Consider the following 15,406-nt stretch of genomic DNA (forward strand, 5'->3'; position numbering starts at 1 on the left):
AGTATGGCAGAAAGAAAATGCATCTATGGCATCAGCAATACATGTAAACCAAACCTACGAAGAGCAATTCTGGCTAACGTTGAAGAAAAATCTAGAAATGGCCAACTCGATTCTGCATTAATGGACTGGTATAGGGTAGCACAAAGATTTAAAACTACTCCAAATTACCATTGTATCCCAAATAACCACAGCTCAACAACAATTAAGAATATCCCCGAAAAATACTTAAAAACCCAACCTATAACATACTCATCATTAACATTAGAACATGCAACGATGAATCATCAAAAAAACAATCCCACCACTGATTCTTCCACTTCCACATCACAAACTAAACTTTCAACTACCACAGAATCACCCGGGCCATTGTTTACGTCCTCAAGGTACAAAAGCTATACAACTGAAGCAAGTACCTCCAAGACTTCCTTGACGTATAAATCCATATCACCCACCAAATTAGAATCTGCATCTACCCCAGAAAATATGGTATCGTCAACTGAATCCAGTGCAACCCACTCCACATCTGAAGCTAATACTGCTGGGACTATACCAACTTCTTCTTCTACATCTAGTCAAGACTTAACTAACAATTATTCATCCCCTCAAACATCATCATCATTTGAAAGCTCCACATCGGCATCAACGGCAGTTGAATCTACCACAAGACCTTTATCAAGTTCAACAAAAAGTCAAACTTCTATCTCAATGACACCCAATACCCAAACAAGTACTTCGGAATATGAAACGCCTACAACACCGAAATCCACATCATCAACCTTTTCAAAAACCTCTGAATCATCAAAAGCTGTCACAGAAATGAATGCCTCCACCAGCACATCATATGAAAGCACTGTTGATACATCCTCACCAGTGTCTAAAACTGTATCACCTGAGGAATATTCAACAACATCAGCTTCAAGTATTCCATCCAGTTCAACATCAAAAACTAAAATTTCAACTCCCACAGAATCAAATGGGCCATCGTCTATGTTATCCCAGTACAAAAGTTATTCAACTGAAGCAAGTACCTCCAGGACTTTCTCGACACCTCAATCGACATCACCCACCAAATCAGAATCTACATCAACCTCAGAAAATATGGTGTCGTCGACCAAATCAAGTGCAACTTATTCCACATCTGAAGCTAATACTGCTGGGACTAAACCAACTTCTTCTTCTACATCTAGTCAAGACTTAACTAACAATTATTCATCCCCTAAAACATCATCATCATTTGAAAGCTCCACATCGGCATCAACGGCAGTTGAATCTACCACAAAACCATCATCGAGTTCAACCAAAGGTCACACTGCTATCTCAACTACTCACATTACCCAAAAAAGTACTTCGGAATATGAAACACCTACAACACCCAAATCCACATCATCAACCTTTTCAAAAACCTCTGAATCATCAAAAGCTGTTACAGAAACGAAGGCCTCCACCAGCACATCATATGAAAGCACTGTTGATACATCCTCACCAGTGTCTAAAACTGTATCACCTGAGGAATATTCAACAACATCAGCTTCCAGTATTCCATCCGGTTCAACATCAAAAACTAAAATTTCAACTCCCACAGAATCAACTGGGCCATCGTCTTTGTCATCCAGGTACAAAAGCTATTCAACTGAAGCAAGTACCTCCAGGACTTCCTCGACACCTCAATCGACATCACCCACCAAATCAGAATCTACATCAACCTCAGAAAATATGGTGTCATCGACCAAATCCAGTGCAACTCATTCCACATCTGAAGCTAATACCGCTGGGACTAAACCAACTTTTTCTTCTACATCTAGTCAAGACTTAACTAACAATTATTCATCCCCTCAAACATCATCATCGTTTGAAAGCTCCACATCGGCATCAACGGCAGTTGAATCTACCACAAAACCATCATCGAGTTCAACCAAAGGTCACACTGCTATCTCAACTACACACATTACCCAAAAAAGTACTTCGGAATATGAAACGCCTACAACACCCAAATCCACATCATCAACCTTTTCAAAAACCTCTGAATCTTCAACAGGTTTTACAGAAAGGAAGGCCTCCACCAGCACATCATATGAAAGCACTGTTGATACATCCTCACCAGTGTCTAAAACTGTATCACCTGAGGAATATTCAACAACATCAGCTTCCAGTATTCCATCCGGTTCAACATCAAAAACTAAAATTTCAACTCCCACAGAATCAACTGGGCCATCGTCTTTGTCATCCAGGTACAAAAGCTATTCAACTGAAGCAAGTACCTCCAGGACTTCCTCGACACCTCAATCGACATCACCCACCAAATCAGAATCTACATCAACCTCAGAAAATATGGTGTCGTCGACCAAATCCAGTGCAACTCATTCCACATCTGAAGCTAATACCGCTGGGACTAAACCAACTTTTTCTTCTACATCTAGTCAAGACTTAACTAACAATTATTCATCCCCTCAAACATCATCATCGTTTGAAAGCTCCACATCGGAATCAACGGCAGTTGAATCTACCACAAAACCATCATCGAGTTCAACCAAAGGTCACACTGCTATCTCAACTACACACATTACCCAAAAAAGTACTTCGGAATATGAAACGCCTACAACACCCAAATCCACATCATCAACCTTTTCAAAAACCTCTGAATCTTCAACAGGTTTTACAGAAAGGAAGGCCTCCACCAGCACATCATATGAAAGCACTGTTGATACATCCTCACCAGTGTCTAAAACTGTATCACCTGAGGAATATTCAACAACATCAGCTTCCAGTATTCCATCCGGTTCAACATCAAAAACTAAAATTTCAACTCCCACAGAATCAACTGGGCCATCGTCTTTGTCATCCAGGTACAAAAGCTATTCAACTGAAGCAAGTACCTCCAGGACTTCCTCGACACCTCAATCGACATCACCCACCAAATCAGAATCTACATCAACCTCAGAAAATATGGTGTCGTCGACCAAATCCAGTGCAACTCATTCCACATCTGAAGCTAATACTGCTGGGACTAAACCAACTTCTTCTTCTACATCTAGTCAAGACTTAACTAACAATTATTCATCCCCTCAAACATCATCATCATTTGAAAGCTCCACATCCGCATCAACGGCAGTTGAATCTACCACAAAACCATCATCGAGTTCAACCAAAGGTCACACTGCTATCTCAACTACTCACATTACCCAAAAAAGTACTTCGGAATATGAAACACCTACAACACCCAAATCCACATCATCAACCTTTTCAAAAACCTCTGAATCATCAAAAGCTGTTACAGAAACGAAGGCCTCCACCAGCACATCATATGAAAGCACTGTTGATACATCCTCACCAGTGTCTAAAACTGTATCACCTGAGGAATATTCAACAACATCAGCTTCCAGTATTCCATCCGGTTCAACATCAAAAACTAAAATTTCAACTCCCACAGAATCAACTGGGCCATCGTCTTTGTCATCCAGGTACAAAAGCTATTCAACTGAAGCAAGTACCTCCAGGACTTCCTCGACACCTCAATCGACATCACCCACCAAATCAGAATCTACATCAACCTCAGAAAATATGGTGTCATCGACCAAATCCAGTGCAACTCATTCCACATCTGAAGCTAATACCGCTGGGACTAAACCAACTTTTTCTTCTACATCTAGTCAAGACTTAACTAACAATTATTCATCCCCTCAAACATCATCATCGTTTGAAAGCTCCACATCGGCATCAACGGCAGTTGAATCTACCACAAAACCATCATCGAGTTCAACCAAAGGTCACACTGCTATCTCAACTACACACATTACCCAAAAAAGTACTTCGGAATATGAAACGCCTACAACACCCAAATCCACATCATCAACCTTTTCAAAAACCTCTGAATCTTCAACAGGTTTTACAGAAAGGAAGGCCTCCACCAGCACATCATATGAAAGCACTGTTGATACATCCTCACCAGTGTCTAAAACTGTATCACCTGAGGAATATTCAACAACATCAGCTTCCAGTATTCCATCCGGTTCAACATCAAAAACTAAAATTTCAACTCCCACAGAATCAACTGGGCCATCGTCTTTGTCATCCAGGTACAAAAGCTATTCAACTGAAGCAAGTACCTCCAGGACTTCCTCGACACCTCAATCGACATCACCCACCAAATCAGAATCTACATCAACCTCAGAAAATATGGTGTCGTCGACCAAATCCAGTGCAACTCATTCCACATCTGAAGCTAATACCGCTGGGACTAAACCAACTTTTTCTTCTACATCTAGTCAAGACTTAACTAACAATTATTCATCCCCTCAAACATCATCATCGTTTGAAAGCTCCACATCGGAATCAACGGCAGTTGAATCTACCACAAAACCATCATCGAGTTCAACCAAAGGTCACACTGCTATCTCAACTACACACATTACCCAAAAAGGTACTTCAGAATATGAAACGCCTACAACACCCAAATCCACATCATCAACCTTTTCAAAAACCTCTGAATCTTCAACAGGTTTTACAGAAAGGAAGGCCTCCACCAGCACATCATATGAAAGCACTGTTGATACATCCTCACCAGTGTCTAAAACTGTATCACCTGAGGAATATTCAACAACATCAGCTTCCAGTATTCCATCCGGTTCAACATCAAAAACTAAAATTTCAACTCCCACAGAATCAACTGGGCCATCGTCTTTGTCATCCAGGTACAAAAGCTATTCAACTGAAGCAAGTACCTCCAGGACTTCCTCGACACCTCAATCGACATCACCCACCAAATCAGAATCTACATCAACCTCAGAAAATATGGTGTCGTCGACCAAATCCAGTGCAACTCATTCCACATCTGAAGCTAATACTGCTGGGACTAAACCAACTTCTTCTTCTACATCTAGTCAAGACTTAACTAACAATTATTCATCCCCTCAAACATCATCATCATTTGAAAGCTCCACATCCGCATCAACGGCAGTTGAATCTACCACAAAACCATCATCGAGTTCAACCAAAGGTCACACTGCTATCTCAACTACTCACATTACCCAAAAAAGTACTTCGGAATATGAAACACCTACAACACCCAAATCCACATCATCAACCTTTTCAAAAACCTCTGAATCATCAAAAGCTGTTACAGAAACGAAGGCCTCCACCAGCACATCATATGAAAGCACTGTTGATACATCCTCACCAGTGTCTAAAACTGTATCACCTGAGGAATATTCAACAACATCAGCTTCCAGTATTCCTTCCGGTTCAACATCAAAAACTAAAATTTCAACTCCCACAGAATCAACTGGGCCATCGTCTTTGTCATCCAGGTACAAAAGCTATTCAACTGAAGCAAGTACCTCCAGGACTTCCTCGACACCTCAATCGACATCACCCACCAAATCAGAATCTACATCAACCTCAGAAAATATGGTGTCATCGACCAAATCCAGTGCAACTCATTCCACATCTGAAGCTAATACCGCTGGGACTAAACCAACTTTTTCTTCTACATCTAGTCAAGACTTAACTAACAATTATTCATCCCCTCAAACATCATCATCATTTGAAAGCTCCACATCGGCATCAACGGCAGTTGAATCTACCACAAAACCATCATCTAGTTCAAACAAGGGTAACACTGCTATCTCAACTACACACATTACCCAAAAAAGTACTTCGGAATATGAAACGCCTACACCACCCAAATCCACATCATCAACCTTTTCAAAAACCTCTGAATCTTCAACAGGTTTTACAGAAAGGAAGGCCTCCACCAGCACATCATATGAAAGCACTGTTGATACATCCTCACCAGTGTCTATAACTGTATCACCTGAGGAATATTCAACAACATCAGCTTCCAGTATTCCTTCCGGTTCAACATCAAAAACTAAAATTTCAACTCCCACAGAATCAACTGGGCCATCGTCTTTGTCATCCAGGTACAAAAGCTATTCAACTGAAGCAAGTACCTCCAGGACTTTCTCGACACCTCAATCGACATCACCCACCAAATCAGAACCTATATCAACCTCAGAAAATATGGTGTCGTCGACCAAATCCAGTGCAACTTATTCCACATCTGAAGCTAATACTGCTGGGACTAAACCAACTTCTTCTTCTACATCTAGTCAAGACTTAACTAACAATTATTCATCCCCTCAAACATCATCATCATTTGAAAGCTCCACATCCGCATCAACGGCAGTTGAATCTACCACAAAACCATCATCGAGTTCAACCAAAGGTAACACTGCTATCTCAACTACACACATTACCCAAAAAGGTACTTCAGAATATGAAACGCCTACAACACCCAAATCCACATCATCAACCTTTTCAAAAACCGCTGAATCTTCAACAGGTTTTACAGAAAGGAAGGCCTCCACCAGCACATCATATGAAAGCACTGTTGATACATCCTCACCAGTGTCTAAAACTGTATCACCTGAGGAATATTCAACAACATCAGCTTCCAGTATTCCATCCGGTTCAACATCAAAAACTAAAATTTCAACTCCCACAGAATCAACTGGGCCATCGTCTTTGTCATCCAGGTACAAAAGCTATTCAACTGAGGCAAGTACCTCCAGGACTTCCTCGACACCTCAATCGACATCACCCACCAAATCAGAATCTACATCAACCTCAGAAAATATGGTGTCGTCGACCAAATCCAGTGCAACTCATTCCACATCTGAAGCTAATACTGCTGGGACTAAACCAACTTCTTCTTCTACATCTAGTCAAGACTTAACTAACAATTATTCATCCCCTCAAACATCATCATCGTTTGAAAGCTCCACATCGGCATCAACGGCAGTTGAATCTACCACAAAACCATCATCGAGTTCAACCAAAGGTCACACTGCTATCTCAACTACACACATTACCCAAAAAAGTACTTCGGAATATGAAACGCCTACCACACCCAAATCCACATCATCAACCTCTTCAAAAGCCTCTGAATCTTCAACAGGTTTTACAGAAAGGAAGGCCTCCACCAGCACATCATATGAAAGCACTGTTGATACATCCTCACCAGTGTCTAAAACTGTATCACCTGAGGAATATTCAACAACATCAGCTTCCAGTATTCCATCCGGTTCAACATCAAAAACTAAAATTTCAACTCCCACAGAATCAACTGGGCCATCGTCTTTGTCATCCAGGTACAAAAGCTATTCAACTGAAGCAAGTACCTCCAGGACTTTCTCTACACCTCAATCGACATCACCCACCAAATCAGAATCTACATCAACCTCAGAAAATATGGTGTCGTCGACCAAATCAAGTGCAACTCATTCCACATCTGAAGCTAATACTGCTGGGACTAAACCAACTTCTTCTTCTACATCTAGTCAAGACTTAACTAACAATTATTCATCCCCTCAAACATCATCATCATTTGAAAGCTCCACATCGGCATCAACGGCAGTTGAATCTACCACAAAACCATCATCGAGTTCAACCAAAGGTAACACTGCTATCTCAACTACACACATTACCCAAAAAAGTACTTCGGAATATGAAACGCCTACAACACCCAAATCCACATCATCAACCTTTTCAAAAACCACTGAATCTTCAACAGGTTTTACAGAAAGGAAGGCCTCCACCAGCACATCATATGAAAGCACTGTTGATACATCCTCACCAGTGTCTAAAACTGTATCACCTGAGGAATATTCAACAACATCAGCTTCCAGTATTCCATCCGGTTCAACATCAAAAACTAAAATTTCAACTCCCACAGAATCAACTGGGCCATCGTCTTTGTCATCCAGGTACAAAAGCTATTCAACTGAAGCAAGTACCTCCAGGACTTCCTCTACACCTCAATCGACATCACCCACCAAATCAGAATCTACATCAACCTCAGAAAATATGGTGTCGTCGACCAAATCAAGTGCAACTTATTCCACATCTGAAGCTAATACCGCTGGGACTAAACCAACTTCTTCTTCTACATCTAGTCAAGACTTAACTAACAATTATTCATCCCCTCAAACATCATCATCATTTGAAAGCTCCACATCGGCATCAACGGCAGTGGAATCTACCACAAAACCATCATCGAGTTCAACCAAAGGTCACACTGCTATCTCAACTACTCACATTACCCAAAAAAGTACTTCGGAATATGAAACACCTACAACACCCAAATCCACATCATCAACCTTTTCAAAAACCTCTGAATCATCAAAAGCTGTTACAGAAACGAAGGCCTCCACCAGCACATCATATGAAAGCACTGTTGATACATCCTCACCAGTGTCTAAAACTGTATCACCTGAGGAATATTCAACAACATCAGCTTCCAGTATTCCATCCGGTTCAACATCAAAAACTAAAATTTCAACTCCCACAGAATCAACTGGGCCATCGTCTTTGTCATCCAGGTACAAAAGCTATTCAACTGAGGCAAGTACCTCCAGGACTTCCTCGACACCTCAATCGACATCACCCACCAAATCAGAATCTACATCAACCTCAGAAAATATGGTGTCGTCGACCAAATCCAGTGCAACTCATTCCACATCTGAAGCTAATACTGCTGGGACTAAACCAACTTCTTCTTCTACATCTAGTCAAGACTTAACTAACAATTATTCATCCCCTCAAACATCATCATCGTTTGAAAGCTCCACATCGGCATCAACGGCAGTTGAATCTACCACAAAACCATCATCGAGTTCAACCAAAGGTCACACTGCTATCTCAACTACACACATTACCCAAAAAAGTACTTCGGAATATGAAACGCCTACAACACCCAAATCCACATCATCAACCTTTTCAAAAGCCTCTGAATCTTCAACAGGTTTTACAGAAAGGAAGGCCTCCACCAGCACATCATATGAAAGCACTGTTGATACATCCTCACCAGTGTCTAAAACTGTATCACCTGAGGAATATTCAACAACATCAGCTTCCAGTATTCCATCCGGTTCAACATCAAAAACTAAAATTTCAACTCCCACAGAATCAACTGGGCCATCGTCTTTGTCATCCAGGTACAAAAGCTATTCAACTGAAGCAAGTACCTCCAGGACTTTCTCTACACCTCAATCGACATCACCCACCAAATCAGAATCTACATCAACCTCAGAAAATATGGTGTCGTCGACCAAATCAAGTGCAACTCATTCCACATCTGAAGCTAATACTGCTGGGACTAAACCAACTTCTTCTTCTACATCTCTTCAAGACTTAACTAACAATTATTCATCTCCTCAAACATCATCATCATCTGAAAACTCTTCATTGGCATCAATGGCAGTTCAATCTACCAGACCACCATTATTGAGTTCAACTAAAGATCACATAAGTGTCTTCACAACAGCCTATACGTCTAAAACTTCTTCTGAGCATGTAGCATCTACAGTGCCTGGATCCTTGTTAACAGTCATTTCAGACACTTATCATCATCATTAGCAGAAAGGAATTGTCTCACACGTGCAAAAAAAACCCCTCTGTGGAAATATCCATTCCATCTGGATCAAATAATTCATATCCGACCACCTGGGATTCTAGTATTTCTTCCATGCTACCATTCAATACGAAAACCTATACAGAATCACCTGGGATATCAAGTTTTACCGCAAAACCCATAACTTATGCAACTGGTTGCAGCACTTCCAAGATGTAGACTGCATATAAAATTCAATGAGAAACAAATTTTCAAGTTCAACCACAATTTACTCAACTGAATCAATTGATTGTGTCACAACCAGTATGTGGTTGTGACGCAATCATTGGATGATACAATGGACACCAAATATGGATGAGCTTTGGTGACCACTTCATCAACAATGTCTGCCATTTCAGCAATTGATGAGAAATCAAATATATTCCCTGGAGCTGATTGATTATCCATCATTGTTCAATATTATGTCAGTGTAGTTTCCTTATTGTCAATGCAAGTATCTACCTTTCCTTCTTTATATACATGTAGAAGAGTTAAGCTTCTTCTGTTTAAATATGTAATAATAATGTTAAGACATTTTACAATTTTAACTGGGAAATAGACTGCATAGACAATGTTTGATCATAATGAATTGTAGATTTTCCCTTAGTTGTTATTTATAATGTAAAATTTCAATTATGTTTTAACTGGTATCATTATCTTTCACAGTAACACATAGCCATCAACTACATTCAGACTGAATAGTGTTCCTTGGAGTACCACTTCAAAAATGACTTGAAACTGAAATTTTGTTGTCATTCAGGATTGAAACAATATCAAAATATTTGTTTACACTATCTCCAAAGTCTGCATTGCATACAGTCTAATGCATGTACTCACAGCATATTATAGAATTTAGTTCAACCGCAGAGAGAACAGAATTTTTTGCATAGTGCCATTTTCACAAAACTTAAATAATGAAATTTCAATGACTTCTCAAATTTCGTAAATAACAAATTTCAAATATTGATATGCATCAACTAGAACTAATTCCTTCTCTATCACATCAAATAATGCCAATGGTCCTTGATGTCAAAGCTGGAAACTGAATCACTTAACAAATCCATCTACAACAGCTGGTAATGTTTTTTCAACTTCAATGTGCATTATTCTAATAAGGATACCAACAGTTCCAACAGGGAAATGATGTATGCCCACCTGGTCCCAAACACGTTCAAGGAAATGTAATTCCTTCAAAACAATATCAAAATGTAGAAATTCAATTATGCCACACGTGGAATCAAAATGTCATACAAAAACTTTGGGATCATCATATTCATCCACATTAACCAATTCCTCTTGCGTAAAAACCCCCAAGGGGAAAATGAGTAACTGTGTTATCTACTACAATGGAAATTACACCTAGATAGTCAATATCCATACAGAACTTTGTGTATGCTCTCTACTACATATATATTGTATTCCATATTCTACAAAATCGACTGTATCAACAGTAAAATCATGTTGAATCATAGATTACACAATTTTTTTAATGGAAGCACTATATTCGAATCAATGCCAATTATGCAGCTTCAATGACAACTCAAGTGGCACCATTTTAAGAATCATCCACTTCATTGATAGTATCCAAACCTTCCTCCCTGTCATAAAGTGAATTGTCTTGAAAAATATCTGAATGGGATTCATAGCAGGAAACTATATCATTCACCTTATAAAGGAAAGCTGCCAATGTTTTTTTCCGCCAAAACACAAAGGGGAATGCCACTTACAATAATAATACTTCACATATTTTATCAAATTTTGAAGCTTTGATGCTCTCTTAAATATCCCATTGCCCAAGGCAACAACTCCAAAGTTATCAACTGCCAGAGCTATAATTTATTTTGAAATATTCTGCACCAACTCTAAAGCATACAGCAAAATCTTAAAAATAATTGAAATATGGCTTTTTCTTCTGCAGCAGCCTTGAATGCATCTTCAAGTATAAAATCAATTTCTGCAAGTTCTAAAACATCATCATTATCAGATAAACAATTTATTGGCACATTTATTTTCACACTATTTTCAAAGGGGTGTATTAAAACCAATTGTATAAGAATAAAATGATCATTTTAACATACGAAAACTGAAGTTTAATATAGCAGTTTTAATGCCATACCATTCTACTCAAAAATCTGCTAAGTATTTAAATTAACATCAATTTTTTCCATGGTGTCATGAATGCTAGTGACAGGCTACAGAATGATTCACCAATATTTCTTGATTCATATATCTACAGGAACAAAAAACATCAATGGTTTCACCAACCATTTACTGTATCTCATCCCAATTTTTGACACACTTCGGTAAGAATCATAATATGGGAAACATATACAATTTCCTCCATGTTATTCCTTTCAATGTTGAGCATGGATATTTTCAGCATATTTTTCATAACTAACTCCACTTTTCTTTTATTACCTCTATAAAATATCATTGAAAAGTTTCATATCAGAAACCACTAATTATATTCATATCTTAAAACATCCATCTTTTTCTATAAGACCTCTTTACTATGTTATCTCTATAAAACAGAACATATATCTTCCTCTCTTCACAAATGTGACAACAGCAGAAAAAATACACTAACTTCATAAACTTCATCTACTTATTCTCACAGTTGTACATTTGGGAATATGCAGTGTCAACTTTGATTTAATTTTAATTAACTAAAACTTTGAATTTCATCTTACTGACATAGGTTTACGTTACAATGATACTCACCCGAATATTCATTCTTGTATGAATACATAAGCTTTGTTACCTGACAAAAAATGTGTACATTTATATTTAAACAGCTTTGGTCTTGATAATAAATGCTCAATTTGACTTTTCCACCATACTTTTGTTGCCAATATTTATAACTCCACTGTCATTCCTATACATGAGACTTGAAAAAATATTTGCATTAGTTCACTCAAGTATCAATTAGTTTGACACAATATTTCTGGGAAATTTTTCAATTTCTATCCACATACTTCATTCCTCTCCATTGTTAGCAGTGGTCTCCATGTGTCTCATTCTCTAATTGGTTCCTACAGCTGTAAGAACATTATTTAATCTTTAAAACGGTGTTTTCAATTAACTCTTAATCAACTCTGAATTTCAGCAGGTCCCAGGATGGAGTTGGTAATTAGCCTTCAAGGATCAATGTATCACAATATTGACATTTCTCCTGCTTAACAAAACAGAAAATATTATTATTTTCACGTTTGGTTTCATTTTAAATATTGTCCCTGATTTGTACCAAAACAATATCATATCAATGCAAAATTGGCCATTTATTAACTGTTACACTGTGAAAGGAATAAAATATTTTATATTGATAATGAAAAAATTATTTTCTATACTTCTTGATAGTGAACCATTTCTTATGTTCAATTTTTTTCCATTTTATTCAATATGATTTCCATAACTGATTGTTTTTAATAATGCAATGAGTGTATGTATGCTTGCCCTTACATATAGGTATGTATGTTTGTGCATACATAAGCACACACTCATCCATACTGACACACACACACACACATGTATCAATACATGGAAATCCACCCAACTGTGCAAACATATTTTCAAGGAGGTTTACACATATGGAAAGGAATAGGAAACAGCAAAACAGATGAAAGGGTAGTGGGAAATGTGGAATAAAGAAGATTCCGATCAGAGAATACTCATGAACAGGAAATCAAACCACGGGCCTTGAGCATACTGGACAATGTCCTGATCACCAAATCAATATATGCTACACGTATCAAAGACTGCTTCAACCAGTCAAAACTTTGATGATTGGGTGAAAGCCCCTCCATTTGCACACATTTGTGTGCCGATGGCATTAAACTGCATGGTTTCAAGCTACGTTTTGATGCATCCAGTCGTGCATCCTGATTTGCTGCACATTCTGCAGCCAATCAGGATGCAGATTACCACCACAGGTTGGGGAAGCTGTTTATCTCTCAACTCCGACATAGGCAAGTGAAACTTGACAATCACTGTTTGCTATTTGTCCATCCCCATCAAAACACACAATACATAGGTCAAGGCAGTCTTCTGCTTTCTGCAGCCACTACCGGATACATGACTTTGGGTACATTGGCCACTCAAAAGCCAAACTTAAAATGGCATGAATGAAAAAATTGCTTAAATCAGGTGCAATAACCATAACGATAGATATTATTCACTCTCCAACGAGCAAGGAATCCTACCTCTTTCCTTTAAACCTTTCTTTCCTAAACCGACTCTACCACTTTCAATATGAGAAACTCAATAAGTTGAATTGCTAATTGTTTGTTTACCTACATCTTTTGCTACTCAAAATTCTCATGGCAAACTCTAAATTTATTAGCCATGTAAGGCCTTTCCATATGTAGAAGACTTTCTAGCAGTTCAGCATGAAACCAGTGAATACCTTTGCCAAAACCATCTACTAAAGATAGTGAATCTCAAAATGTATTTCATATCAAGTATTACCAAGTGACATGCATCTTAAAATATAGATACTGTTTCCCCAGGGACCAGGTAAATGAGATAAGACTTTAAATTTAACCCAACAGATTGCTTGCATAATAATAGATAAGCTATTGAAATATTGCCACAGGCTCCATGCAATGTAATGGAATATATGTTCAGCCCTGGATAATGTCCACATTCCAAATATGTTCTTAATGAGGAACTTTGCAGCTCCCTAATAAGATAATCAATTGAAAAATAGTCAGGCCATTTACCACTTACTGTCTCCGCAAACAAGCACAAAACTAATACCTCTTTAGTAATTGGCACTCAGTCACCCTTCAAAATATTTCCACCAAACTGAAGGCCATGAAACTGAAGTCTCTTTACCCATTGTCAAACAGGCTAACTGTCATGGAAAAATTATATAAATATTATGCATTTAAATTGAAAAATAATACTATCAAAATCCTAGTTAAAAATGGACAAGTTTCTTAAAAACCCCATATAATATTTTAGGGTATTTTATAATAACGAAATAAAGTTTGTAGTCTATCAAATGAGAAAATGGTGTGTTATTTGACTATAATTATACGGTGCACCATATGCACTTCTTTGTCTTACAATAATGACTATTAAGTGGAATCGCCTCATTATTACTCATAGTACACAATTATTACTCAGAGTTAAAATTATTAGATGTCTTGCGCTTGAAAGTATTCTCTTCTTAAGTGGATGAGAAGCAAACCAGAGTTCCTCATTAGATTGCTGAGAAGGAATTGATGATTATCTATTCCTGCTCTTTTTCTGAACGGAGTCATTCAGGTTGAAACCCACTGTCTTGATTTTTCCTGTCTCTTGGAGTGTAGTAGTATATCCATGTTTCATACAGAGGTATGAATTGATGCAGAAACTTATCAGGAGTGCAATGAAACAGCGCCAAACCAGACTATGAATCGACCACACGATTGCATTAATTCTCTACTGACAGCGAATACGGCACACACCTAGCCGAGATTGTTTTAACAACTCATTCTAGGCTCAAAATTGCAAAACAATGTGCTGCTTGTGATATTGTTTCACAGTTTGTTTCATTGATCACTCAAAACCACATTATGGATTTTGTCACTTATTTCAGAGGAATTCACTTCCACTGGATGTCCAAAAAGATATTGATCATTTGTGGGCATGCGTACACTCTCAAATTCATCTACCCAATTGTAAGTAGTCACTAACATAGGAGCCAATGAGTCATGGTCTTCATCCAATTCAGCTTTGATCTCACTTGGTCTTAAGCCTTTTAATAGGAAGTGTTTAATCACCACATGAAACAAATTTTTTTCTATTTTTATAAAAAAATAACAAGTTTGTTGCTTCAATTGACTATGAAAATAAAGCATGATGGATACTGATGAAACTTTGACTGCAGTCTAGTTCGAAATGACGCTTACTATAAGCAAACCTTTTGCAATATGACAATTCCATCTCTTGGATATCCTAAAGAGTTATTGAATG

The 15,406-nt window shown here is 38.1% G+C and overlaps 1 protein-coding gene across 1 annotated transcript; it reads left to right on the plus strand.

Moving 5' to 3' along the window:
• Positions 1 to 276: 276 nt before the first annotated feature.
• Positions 277 to 9,414, plus strand: LOC139687061 (pneumococcal serine-rich repeat protein-like). The gene has a single exon (XM_071584165.1). The coding sequence runs from the start codon at positions 277 to 279 to the stop codon at positions 9,412 to 9,414; it is 9,138 nt and encodes a 3,045-aa protein (XP_071440266.1).
• Positions 9,415 to 15,406: the final 5,992 nt, after the last annotated feature.

Source organism: Hetaerina americana, unplaced genomic scaffold (genome assembly GCF_022747635.1).
Source record: "Hetaerina americana unplaced genomic scaffold, ioHetAmer1.1.p SCAF_16, whole genome shotgun sequence".
NCBI lineage: Eukaryota > Metazoa > Arthropoda > Insecta > Odonata > Calopterygidae > Hetaerina > Hetaerina americana.

Bases quoted from the DNA above. Each gene is read 5' to 3' on its own strand.
- LOC139687061 (XM_071584165.1), top strand. From the start codon at position 277: ATGAATCATCAAAAAAACAATCCCACCACTGATTCTTCCACTTCCACA.